Genomic DNA, 13261 nt, shown 5'->3' with positions numbered 1-13261 from the left:
ATAACTTCTGTTATGAACTGGCGCTATATAAATAAAATTTAATTGAATTGAACGCCAATGTTTCATTATTCATTATTTAATGTGTTTTTAAAAAAGAAAAGAAATACGCAGAAAAGGGAAATGACATGATTTTGGAGAAATATGTTACCTCGTTTAGAGTGTGAAGGTTATGGTGCAGGTGCATTAGTTTGTTTGCATTAATGTCAAAATGTCAGAATCCTCCAAACTAAACCAGCCTCTGTGCGTTGCCTTTTGTTTTTGCTCCCTGCCTGTTCGCATGGCAGTGGGCGGTGGGAGGGGGATGATGCTCCAGCTCCTGACACACATGCTGTACAGCAACAATAATATTTCAAGAGTTACAAGTGGCTGCGGTCTGCAGCACAAACCGAGACGCATGACCAGTGAGCTGGCACTTGCTCACATAACCTGATTTAAGTTGACAGTGATCATCGGTGTTTATGCTTTAAAGCTCAACAGCTCAGAGAAGATAGTGACCAGAGTGGAAACGGTGCAAGATGGGAATGAAGCTGAAAAGCAGTGCGGGTGCTTAGTTTTCTGAGGACGCACAAGCGGCGCTCCGTGCCATTGCGCACAACTTCTTTACTGCTTGCAAACGCACCGCAGCCGAATTACAGAGTGGACTTTCCTGAGCAGGAGCAGAGATGGCTATACTCATTAGTTCTTTGGTTATTTTTACAAAATTCCTACTTTATTTGAAACTAACGTATTGCATGGAAGTAGATTTCTGCATACCTGTTCGTGTGGATCATCAAAAGCATGAAAAACATCTGCACCGGCGCGCGGAGCAGATTCATGAAAGACAGATTGTTTTTAGACTAAGTGCATTTAAACAGGAGTTTTACCTCCACCTCACGCCGGATTCTAGTTTCCTTGCAACGGGCAGCTTGCCGCCTGAGAGCGGCTCCTCAGCATCCAACGTCTCTGCAACCGCTGACCTCAGGGAATGCTTCTACTCCGGTGATGTCAACGCAGACCCGGACTCCTTCGCCGCGCTCAGCCTGTGTAAAGGTCTCCATGGGGGGTTCTCCTATAACGGCATGGAGTATTTCATCAGCCAGACCAGGACTGAAGACGCAGCAGCCGCGTCTGGATACGGAACCTCTTTCGACAGGACCCATGTAATCCGCCGCCGGAGACGCGCTGCGCACTCAAGCGGCAACTTCACCAGCAGGTGTGGAGTTACACCTGACACCAACTTCAACATTTCCCTAGAGAAGTACAAGCACATGGGCGAACTGGAGATTGATGGCTTAACTGAAACTGTGTTGAAAACCTTGGGGAGGTCCAAGAGGTTTGCCTCCATCCCCAGGTTTGTGGAGGTGCTGGTTGTGGCAGATGAATCTATGGCTAAATTTCACGGGGATGACCTGAAGCATTACCTCCTGACCCTGATGTCAGTAGCAGCCAGGCTTTACAAGCACCCCAGCATTCTCAACTCCATTAACATAATGGTGGTGGGCTTCATGGTGATAAATGAAGCTGACAAGGGACCTAAGGTTTCCAGTAATGCAGCCCTGACTCTGCGCAACTTCTGCTCCTGGCAGAAGAAGTTGAATAAACACAGCGACAAGCACCCAGATTACTGGGACACTGCCATACTGTTCACCAAACAGGTAAGCAGGGGCTGTACCACATGTAATGTGTAATGCATCACATTGGTGGTGCAAAGAATAGAATAGAAGTACTGCACTTATACACAACTTGTGCATGGGTGGATTATGAATCATTGGGCCCCTAGGCATAGACATGTAAAAGGCCCCTCACCCCTTCTACATAGGAGAAAGACATCCATACTGAAAGAGGCACAAAACAACTACTCTCTCTAATATTTTGCAGGTGAACCAGAACTCTCAGACTCTCAGAGACACAAAAACGACCTCAGTGATGTCATTTGTAGTCATTTTGTGTCTCTTTGTGTCTCATTTTGTGTCTCTTTGTGGTGGTTTTGCGTGTCTCTGTAGTAGTTTGGTTGACTTTCCAACAAGAAATATTAACTGTCACTTCCTACAGAGGCCTGCGCCCTGCTCTGCAAGTCCCCTTCATTTAGTTCAGTGAGTCACTGGAAAAGAGCAACTGAGCCAGCTCTTTCCATGAAAGACCTCACCTCTGTCTACTTCTACAGAATAAGAACTGGGTCACTATCTGCCTATGTAAGGCAACTTTATAATGATCAGAAAATTGTTACCAGAATACAAAGTACTTCATTCATTCAAATTGATGGAAATTGACACTATCTAAAGCATTCAGCCTGGTCACAGCTGTCAGATAATCCTATGTGGCCACCAGAGCCATACCCACTGACTAGTAAATCTTTCTCCACAGTCACTAACTTCTCTCTGCCTGTCCCTCTCTGATGCCTGGTCATTGGTGCCTGGGTTCCATTAAGTCCAGTTTGGCTCTGGCTGGCCATCTGATACATGGCCTTTCTCCTTCACTGCATAGCAACATACAAAAACACTTCAAGGTCAAAACGAATGAAGAATCATCCCAGCCCCGGGAAAGATTCCTTATTTACACTGAGGGCAATTATATGTAGGAAAGTCCAGATCCGGTGTTGTTGTCCTTGTAGGGCACAATGAGTGCAGCTGCTGCGATGGAAAAAATCTTGTAATAGGTTAAGGAGAGCAAGTGGTGTGGAATACACATGGCTGGCAGAGGGTGCTTCTGGCATATCTGGGCCTCACTGTAACACTGGGTTAACAAGTTCATCGTCCACTATGTGTTCATATTTACTCTTAACACAAACACAAAAGCACAGGAAAGTCATTTTGAAAGAACAGAATATAATTCCTGACCAGAAATATTGAAACAGAGACAAAATAAGTTTTAGACACAGAAAAACCTCACCGGTAAGCCTTGAGACAGAACACGGCAACTGTCTTCCTGATGACCAATGAGTCACGGCCATTTCCAATAATAATGAATTGTTCCAGTGGGAAAAGGCTCATAATGTTTCCTGTAATTTTAAATAACAAGACTAAGAGTCTACAGCCAAGCTAGCAGCTTGTGAGGCTGTACATGAACTTAAGCTGATGTTAAACAATTATAATGTTTACCATCTTATTTTAGCACGTTAGCAAGATAACATTTGCTAATTAGCATTAAACACAAAATACAGCTGAGGCTGATGGGAATGTCGTTAGTTTTGCAGGTATTTGGTTGTGAACCAAATGGTGGAACACCAAAGTTTTTACAGATTTGCCCTGTGGGGAACATGAATGGCAATCCATCCAACAGTTATGGAGACATTTCACTAAGAAACAAAAATATCAACCTCATGGTGGCGCTAGAGGAAAAGTCAGGGGATCAACAAAGTCAGTAGCCTTAATCCTCTGGGGACCATGAATGTCTATAAAATTTCAGAGCAATCTATCTCATAGTCGTTGAACTATTTCAGTCTGGACCAAAGTGGTGGACTGACCGACCAACACTGCCATCCACTGCTAGCATGGCTAAAAAGATATTCCCAGGGCCATGACACAAAAACTGGCAGAGATGTTTATTGGGGGCAAAGATGGTTGTGGACTGTATGTCTGACCCAGTTAGATATAGCCAACTAGCAAAAAATTGAGGTACTACACAGAGAAAAGAGGTGATAGTAAGAGAGTTAGTGGTAAACACGTAAAATAAAAAAGAGACAGTAGTGGAGTTGACATGGTTTTACTTTACCCCGGGGTGTGGGCTGCAGGTGGGGCTCATCTAGTCCTCTCTTCTTACCTCTTTAACCAAACACCAAGAGGAAGTCTGTGGTGGGCTATCTCCCCTGACCCTCTGCTTCAATATATTTTAACGACAGAGTATCAATAAGCAAACCAGAGTCCCATGTGTTTGCTTTGTGCTTTGCAGCTTCATGGTCTGTTTATTCTGTAGCTCACGGCACAGCCACACAAAACATGTTTGGAACATGGCTCGAGTCCTATCTGATTTTTCAGGCTTCCTATAAGAATAAAGAGAAAGGCTTTTCACAATTAACACTTACGTCTCTGTGTCACCAGGATCTTTGCGGGGCCACAACCTGTGATACACTGGGGATGGCTGATGTTGGGACCATGTGTGACCCGAAGAGGAGCTGCTCTGTCATTGAAGATGATGGCTTGCCCTCAGCTTTCACAACTGCCCACGAACTTGGTAAGAAAGTTGGCCCGTTATTTGTAAAATGCGAGGAACAAGTTGTCCATTTGCAGGCACTGAACACTCACATTATGCATTTTAGATTTGGCCTTAGAGTGAGATATGCTCAGGGCAAGAGCTGCATACAGTATAACCTTACCTTAAAACATCAAAGGAATTCTACAGTCAGGTTTGACAGACGTATAATCAGTGTGGAAACTGGCCTGGCCCGAGGGCTTTGCAACTTTCATGATGATCTATATGGCTGTGGTTCTCAGTCCTGGTCCCAAAGCACTGCTGGGTTTCAATCCTACCAGCTATTTAAGTGCATTCACATGATGTTCTGTTTGTAAATCAGCCCCTCATTAGATGGGCACAATCAAAACCAGCAGGTCTCTGGGTCAAGGTTGAGATCTATGCATGTTCGACATTACAGCTGCTCAACGTAACTTTGCACACCGGCAGCTGCAAATGGCAAGTGAGAGATAACAGTTTGAAAATACGGAACTTCAGGCCCTATGAATTATTTCATGACAACAGTATACAAACAAATGCACACTTATCTTTAATAATCCTGCTAGTCTGTGATGTTTTTCTGAAAAGGAAAATGTAAGCAAAGAAAAGGGATGCTACTAATAAATTGTCATTTTACAATTCTTGCATGAAGTGGTAAAAAAAAGATACATTGTGAACTTTAGAGGTGTTGGTAGGTTAAGCATTTTTCCTAAAATGCTTAACTATTCTTTTAAATTCCAAATCACAGCTGTAGCTAGCTAAAATGACCAAATATTGATTGACATTACATTAGCTGTTTCATGATATGCTGTTGTTGCCCAGCTAGACCACAGAGAAGGTCGTTTTTGAACCAGAATGTCTGAATTCTGAATTTAAACTGAATGTATAAGTTTTGATTTGATCACCTCCTGTGGGTGACCAGTGTAGTTTGGACAAATATGGTAAATCTACAGAAAAATCCAAATCTTTTTTTTTTGTTTGTTTTTACATTTTCAGCAATTAGTACATGTAACCCCTGAGGCATCAAGAGAGGCACTGGTTTACACCGTCCTCATATATGTTAAGTAACTGCACAATTACCCCTCATAATGGTCCGGCCTCATCATTGAATACACTGAAACACAGTTTGTTTGTTTTTTATCTTTTGAAAAGTACTGCATGTTTATATTTAGGGAATTAAACGATTTCCTTGGGAACTAAATTCCCTTGTCGGGCCTGGTTTAGAACATGGACGTATGCCACGCTGAATATTCCCATACATAACTGCATTTCTGTCTGCTATGACATCAGCTTCAAATCAGTCCAAGTTGAGTTTGCTTCGCCTTATACATACGTGTGTGTTATGTCTGCTAAAAAGTTCCTTCTTATTGTGTTTTAAATCATGGGACGACTGAAAATAGAACTACTTGACTGGAACAAAGACGTAACCTTCTGTCTCTCTTCCCACCCCACCCTCTTCCCTCAGGCCACGTCTTCAACATGCCCCACGACAATGTGAAGGCATGTGAGGAGGTATTTGGGAAACTAAAGGACAACCACATGATGTCTCCCACACTGATTCAGATTGACAGGAGCAGGCCCTGGTCTGTGTGCAGCGCAGCCATCATTACTGAGTTCCTGGACAGAGGTCATGGTTAGTAAACACTTCCTGTATATGTTTCAGGACTCAGATGGACCACCAATTCTGTCCAGGCTTCATGCTCTCAGCTGGTTGTAATCTAATTGTACCCACAGAAAAACAGACCATGGCTATATTTTGTCACGGTTAAATTTGTCATTTCAATTTCAGTTCCAACTTGGAATAAATTGTGTTTGTTTTGTATTTTACTCTGACTGATATAAGCCCAAGGAAATATTCATTTTTTTTTTTTTGTGATTTTTCTTAACATGTCTATTTGGATGAAGTAACTTTTTTTGTTTTAAATAATGGCTAAGGCAAGTGTTTATTCTTAAGTATCTTTTTTCACAATGTGTGCCTAATACTCACAAAATGAGGTTTTAGAATAGAAAGGTCAAAGTAGTTATATCTAAAATCAACACACTTCAACACTTTTAAGAAAACACTTAGAGTGAAATTCAATAGCAAAAGGATAAAACCTTACACCAGCATAATATCAACAAAACTAACATCATGTCTAAGTTGACAAGGGAATCAATCGACTTTAAAGACTTTATTACCTCCTGTCGACCAGCCCACTTACTGTAACAAGCAAATGAGCATTTACTAAGTTTAGCACTCCAAAGCTAACACTACTGTCCTTTCTACATGAGTCATTTGCTTAATCTAAGCATTATCCGGTGCCTGCACTGTCTCATAAATGTAGAGCTACATCTGCTGTGTTTTGATCTCCACCAACTCCTGAGGAAAGTATTTGGCTCTTTAGCCCCTAAATGTTCACTAGCTAGTTGCTAACTTTGTCTGTCTGCTGTTTGTTGCTGGGCAGGTAGCGTAGGCTATTATTAGCTTTTGAACTGAAAACAGCTGCCTGCTGCTGCTCGAAACAAGGTCGTTGAGAGCGCTGAGACTGATCTGACAACAGTAAAGTTGCGGGCCATGAAAACAAAACAATGAGCTGAAAGATGCTGAAACGCTCCATACAGCTCAGGTAAACTGCACAGTTGGTGACAATTCTCTGTGGGTTTGTCAAGCAACACCTTTCATATTACAATTAGTCATTTCCCACATTGTAAATACAAAATATTAATTAGTGCAGCTTTACGTTACAGTGTTTAAAAAGGCTGATCAGCAGCCGCCAAAGACCACAGAAAACATGGTGGCTTAAAATAAAATAATAGTTATATATATATTTTTTAATATGAGCAAATGCAGCTGCCGTGTGACTGTTTGCAATGTTGTTGGTTTTTGTTTCTGTAGGAGACTGTTTGCTGGACCAGCCTCAAAGGCAGCTGTCTCTCTCAGACAACCTGCCTGGTTCCAGCTACAGCCTGCACCGCCAGTGTGAGCTTGCCTTCGGCCCCGGCTCCAAGCCCTGCCCGTACATGCAGCCCTGCTCCAAGCTGTGGTGCACCGGGAAGGCCCGTGGCCAGCTGGTCTGCCAAACCCGCCACTTCCCCTGGGCAGACGGCACCAGCTGTGGCAATGGCAAGGTCTGCTACCGAGGAGCCTGCACTGATAAGAACAGCACCATGCACATCAAGGTGAGAGAGTGTGAAAAAAAAGCACTGTCCTGTCCTGCTTGGTCATTTCTATAACAGATTGATGTACTATTGTGCCTGTTTTTCATTTGTCCCAGCTGGATGGCCGGTGGGGGAAGTGGGGTGCATTTGGAGACTGTTCCCGAAGTTGTGGTGGAGGAGTTCAGCTGGCCAAGAGAGAGTGTGACAACCCCGTTCCTGAGAATGGAGGCAAATACTGCTACGGCCTACGCATCAAATATCGCTCCTGTAACCTCAACCCTTGTCCTGAAACAGGTACACTAGTCTCTGTTTGAGTACATTCACACAGGAAGACACATTAAGGGGTGTGATTGACCATTCACTAAACCTTTCCCCCAATCAATGGTTGTCCAGTTATACTTTGGCTTTCTCCAAAATTTGTAGCAGTGTGCATGGGATTGTAGTACAGCGATATAGCGATATTGATATAGAACTTTTTTTTAGCCTTTTCAAAACCAAAAACAAGTGAGCAAAATTGTAAGGAATGGATTAAATAGTGTGGTTATCTGCCCTAATGTAAGCTGCAATTACTAGCAGGTCCGCCAAACTAGCTTCCTACCTAGGGTTGCCACGCTAAGGGGGCTTAGTGAACGGTCAGTTGCAAAACTGTAATCACATTCTGTAAGATCAACAGTGTTGGAGTACGTAGTTGTCAGTCTAATCTGAAAATCTTGTTTTTACATCTCCAGGTAAGAGTTTCCGTGAGGAGCAGTGTGAGGGATTCAATGGCTTAAACCTGAACACCAACAGACTGGGTTCCTCTGTGGTTTGGGTTCCCAAATATTCAGGCATCTCTCCCAAGGACAAATGCAAGCTCATCTGCCGTGCCAACGGGACTGGGTACTTCTACGTCCTCGCTCCAAAAGTATGTAGCTGATGTTAACCCTAACCCTAACACACCGTCTGATTCTGTTTTAATCAACTGCTCACTTTTTCTAATCACTGAACTTCTAAACTTCTATTTATTAGACAACCCTCTGGGTACGCTGTATTAATAAAGTAGAGAAACTCCAGTGAGTTCTGAAAAGTTCTAGGCAAATGACATATTGACTGCTTTCAAATGACCAGCAAAACCTAATTACCCAACCATCTGGAGGCTGATTTGAGCCTGATAATTGCTAGCTGTAGTACAAATGTGGTTGCAGCCCGTAGACGTACATAGAGCAATGCTGTCAGCTTTCATTATGCTGCTATGAATAAAAAAACCAAAGTCCTGCCACATTTAGATTTGTCTAAAAAGCTAAAACATGACATTGGGGAATTGTGTTAACATTCTGAGCTAAATGGGTATCAACTATTGTACTTGCTAATGCAATCTGAACATATTGTCATTGAACACCTCATCATGAGTCAAAACCTTGTGGGAGGACTAGTTGAAATATTTAGGTAGAAATATTGAGCAGCTCTCTGTTCACAAAGGTTTTCGGGTTTGGCGTGTAACTGCCCATTATGATTTGGCCCTTAACCACATTGCAAGAAGTAATGGCTAGTTCCATCAACAGCAAAGCAATGAGAGGTGATGTGTTAGTGGCAGCAGAGAGAGCGGCTGCAGCTGCAGGATGGATGGACTGGTGAGAAAGGGAAACATGCAGGGACAGTGTTACTTCACAGCTGTGGCTTGTGAACTATTTATGCAACCAGCAAAGAAACAAGCTTGTAGCAGCAATACACGCCAACACTGCAGGACACTGTACACTCCCTCTGGTGCTACCTTTGACTTTCTATATATGTAGCTCTTTGGTTCATTATGTTTTAGTCCGAAGAATGAAGTATGTACTTTCTCTCTGTTGTTCCTGCTTACATATTATCCACCTAAAGATCAGCATGATGTAATGTCTCAAACCCTGCAGGTTGTGGATGGGACACCCTGCTCTCCTGACACCTCAGCTGTATGTGTTCAAGGAAAATGCATGAAGGCAGGCTGCGATGGCAAGCTGGACTCTAACAGGAAGTTTGACAAGTGCGGTGTGTGCGGCGGGGACAACCATGGCTGCAAGAAGGTCTCAGGAATGTTCACCAAACCTATGTAAGTAGTATGTCAGCACATACTGTACATTGTACATAGTGTTACATCTAAGATGTCTTTGCTAGATGTGTGTTACTGAAAGGACATAACTGAGCTTCTTCAACCTGCTTCATGTTGTCTTCAATCTCAACAATCTCTACTGACATCATAAACTTGTAGGCGAAAACACAAGCAGCCCATGCTGATCAATCACAGTTATCCCAACATGGTATCTCTGTAGCTGCCGTACCTACGGAGCCTGCGCACAGAGCCACTGTAGGTACAGCGTAGCCCCTTAATGCGCCACTATAAATGAAGCTTAGGAATAAGGACAGTCCTCTACCGTCGTGGCATACACACACTACCACACACAGACAGGGTCCGAAATGAACACCCACCAAGAGACAAATGCGGGTAGATTTTCTGTTTGGCGAGTAAAATCTCGTTACTGAAAGTGCAATAAAAATTTTGCAATTAAATAGCCATTCATGTTAATGTATTAAAACTTTTAGCACCTTAGAAGTGATGAATGTGTATTTTAAGGAGTGTCAGCCAGAGAGCGCAAAAATGAAGGATAGGTTTATTCTAATTATTATAATAACTCGTTGCACCTGATTTACTATTTACTAAAGAAAAACAGCATTTAATCACACTACTTACTCTTGCTAATTTATTGTCACATCCTGGCACACACACACACTAACAACAATATCATCATCCATCGCAATGTTTCACTGCGGACATAGGCCAATTCGGTAGACATTGCCCAACCCTATTAGGAATAGGCTAGATGTAGGCATCAATGGACACTTGTCCTATAAGTATGCAGTGATTCCCAATATATTCATGGAAATAAATGATCTTGTATAGTTATTCAAAACAATAATGAGAAATGGTTTAAAGCAATTTTAGGTAGACTGTATCTATCTCTGGAAACTGGATGATATTATAATCAAAGCCATACTTAGCCTGGCTTCGCTCAAAAACTGGAAGCAGAGGTAAACAGCTAGCCTAGCAAATTTAAAGAGGCCTTCAAGCTCCTCCAAAATGGTTTTATATCCACAATATATCTTCTGTATTTAAAACATGTACAAATGCAAAGCATTGTGGTTGAACGAGCTACCTTCCGCATTGGAGTGTCACTTTTAAACGTATTGGTGGCTGGCTTATAAGTTAACAAGATAAAACATGTAAATAAGACCATTTTAGAGTTATTGGAGGGTGTGTTTTTTACTTTGGATGGAGGCTGTTTCTCCCACTTCCAGTCTTTGTGCTAAGCTAGGATAACCATGTCCTGAACCAATCTCTATACTACAAGTACGGAAATTAAACTATTCTTCTCAGCTGATGATGTTTAAAAATGCTACATGTGGCACCTTGAAGTTTTTCAAGTCACAGTTACACCCATCGTCCTGAAAGCTTTTGGAATAACCATTGGCTATTCAGAATCATAACGCTCTACATCTCCACACTGTCTTTTCAGTCATGGCTACAACTTTGTGGTGATGCTGCCTGTTGGAGCTTCCAATATTGACATCCGTCAGCGCGGCTATCGAGGAATGGTCAGTGATGAAAACTACTTAGCAGTGAAGAATCAGCACGGCAAGTACCTGCTGAACGGCAACTACGTGGTGTCAGCCGTAGAGCGCGACCTGCTAGTGAAGGGCAGCTTAATGCGCTACAGCGGCACCTCCACATCTGTAGAGATTCTTCAGGCCATCAGACCCCTGAAGGAGCCTCTGACTGTGGAGGTGCTCTCTGTAGGGAAGATGACTCCTCCAAGGGTGCGGTACTCCTTCTACATCGCCAAGGAGAGCAAAGAGGAGAAGACTCTGCGGAAAGAGGAGAGAAGCCATGCAGCGCAGAATAGCATCTTGGTGGACAGTAATAGGGTAGAAGCTAAGAAGCAGATGATGGGTAAGAGGCCGGCCAGTCATTGGGTGACAGGAAGTTGGGATTCGTGCACGGTGACTTGTGGGAATGGTCTGCAGAAGAGGCTGGTGCAGTGCCACAGTATGGAAGGGCGCCCTGCAGTGGACTGTGACGGTGCTGACAGGCCTGTAGCAGTGAGAGCATGTGGGGATCCATGTCCCATGTGGGATGTAGGGGCCTGGTCCCACTGCTCCAAGTCCTGTGGAAGGGGCTTTAAAAGGCGGCCAGTGCGCTGCATGACTGAGAATGGTCTGAATCTACCCAGAGACCACTGCTCTGGAAGGAGGAAGCCTCAGGAACTGGACCTCTGCAACCTGAATCCATGTTAGAGCATTTTTATCATTCAACATGACGATTTGACATGAACCTAATCAATCAAATCGGCATGATAATGATTCCATGGCTGTGTTGGGTGGAAATACAGCCTCACTGTGTCTGAAGGTGCGTCTGCTACACCGAAGAAAGGCAATGGAGACAGAGAGGGTCTCCCTCCATTGTTTGAAAAGACAGACATCTGAAAAGACAGACATCTGTTTTAAGAGAAAAGATGGAAAGTTGTCTTCTGGTAAACTGTCAGGTCTAAGGCAGGTTTGACTCGTGGTTAGTCTACCTCTACCTGGAAAGATGACACAATGCCTGAGTATATACAGAGAGTAACAGAGGAGAAAGATGCATATATAGTTAGGTGCACGGGATGAGATTGCAAAAGCAGACAGAAATGAAAGTCCAGGACAAACAGAAAACGCATTGTGATGTACAACCTCAACACTCACACTGTGCAGATATCTCACCATTTTCTCATCATTTTTCTCATTTCACTGAAGAACTAATCAAAATGTGAAATACAGTACTGTATTATTCTTGCAACATTTAAGACCTGATTGGTCCATGCAGTTTCTACATCTTTTTATTTCATCTTTTTATTTTTACACCTATTGGCTGTTGTCTGATGTAGAAAAATCAAAAACAGCAGCCAATCACGCTGCTAGTCAGAGTCAGATCATCTTAACAAATAGCTTTACAAGCTTTATATCCTTACAAAATGAAAAACAATCAACAATATATCCTACGCACTTGATTCAATCTTTATGAATTCAATCAATGTCAAAGAATTCCTGAATTTTACTAGTGACCAAAAATCGAAAAATATTTTTTATAAGAGGAAAATTAGCTTAGTTACAGCTAAGATGTTAGTATATTCTATACAGTGAATGTAGGCTGTATGTATGGTGCAATCATAATGAATGTGTGTAAGTTCTGTGTAAACCAAACCGATCAATGCTCAGCTGTTTGTTCGATGTTGCCAAAGAGTTATGACCTTGAAAAATCCCTTAGTACTGTGAGAGACACCTCTCTGCTTGAACTGGACAGAAGTGTGGCTTGCTCAAAGTCCCCTCGCTGTACAATCCTGTCATCACCTTAAAGTCCAACTGAAATTAAACTGCATTTGTTTGGTCTGCTACAGCATACTTTTCTGCTCTGTAAGTCACTTGTCCTGTGTTCTTCTGTGAGAAAATACTCAGAAACCAAAAGGGAGAAATTTACATTTAATATTTTTTGGTTCCATTATGGCATCCCCTAGTTTTGCATTAATTCAACACCATACCATCAGGTATCCATCTACGTAGATGAAGACCTTATTTCTACACTGCCAATCAAATCTTGCATAAAATAGTAACACCAGCGTTCTATCATAGGCAGAGCAGATGGTTATACTGAGCCAGACGGCAGCCTGCTACACAACACAAACACAGTTGTGTCCTTCTCCTTCTTATCTAACTTACCAACATGAACACACGTCTTGTCTTGCATAAAACATTCCTAAATACAGAAATTAGCTATGAAATTTGTTGATACTGTATACTCCCATTCCTATGTAATAAATACTACTTCAAAATCAATCTAAAATATATTGGCAATCAGTGTAATGAAGCCAAGATTAAGGTGATATATGAGAAACGCTTTGCACTTTGGTCGGTAGTCTGGCTGCTGAATTTTGTA

At 42.5% G+C, this 13261-nt stretch overlaps 1 protein-coding gene across 1 annotated transcript; it reads left to right on the top strand.

The window, feature by feature from the left end:
• The first annotated feature begins 279 nt into the window (after window positions 1–279).
• LOC122879137 (A disintegrin and metalloproteinase with thrombospondin motifs 15-like) lies at window positions 280–12745 on the top strand. Its single transcript, XM_044202887.1, has 8 exons — window positions 280–1634; window positions 4017–4149; window positions 5612–5779; window positions 7022–7305; window positions 7401–7578; window positions 8013–8188; window positions 9174–9349; window positions 10812–12745. The coding sequence occupies exons 1-8, from the start codon at window positions 663–665 to the stop codon at window positions 11587–11589; spliced, it is 2865 nt and encodes a 954-aa protein (XP_044058822.1). The 5' UTR covers window positions 280–662; the 3' UTR covers window positions 11590–12745.
• The last annotated feature ends 516 nt before the right edge of the window (window positions 12746–13261 follow it).

Source organism: Siniperca chuatsi, linkage group LG7 (genome assembly GCF_020085105.1).
Source record: "Siniperca chuatsi isolate FFG_IHB_CAS linkage group LG7, ASM2008510v1, whole genome shotgun sequence".
In the NCBI taxonomy this organism is placed as follows: Eukaryota; Metazoa; Chordata; class Actinopteri; order Centrarchiformes; family Sinipercidae; genus Siniperca; species Siniperca chuatsi.
Note: the sequence above shows the minus strand (reverse complement) of the source record. Positions and strands in the feature narration are given on the sequence as shown.

Bases quoted from the DNA above. Each gene is read 5' to 3' on its own strand.
- LOC122879137 (XM_044202887.1), top strand. From the start codon at position 663: ATGGCTATACTCATTAGTTCTTTGGTTATTTTTACAAAATTCCTACTT. The intron at 7,579-8,012 runs GTACACTAGTCT...TTACATCTCCAG, and splicing joins CAACCCTTGTCCTGAAACAG to GTAAGAGTTTCCGTGAGGAG. The intron at 8,189-9,173 runs GTATGTAGCTGA...CAAACCCTGCAG, and splicing joins TCTACGTCCTCGCTCCAAAA to GTTGTGGATGGGACACCCTG.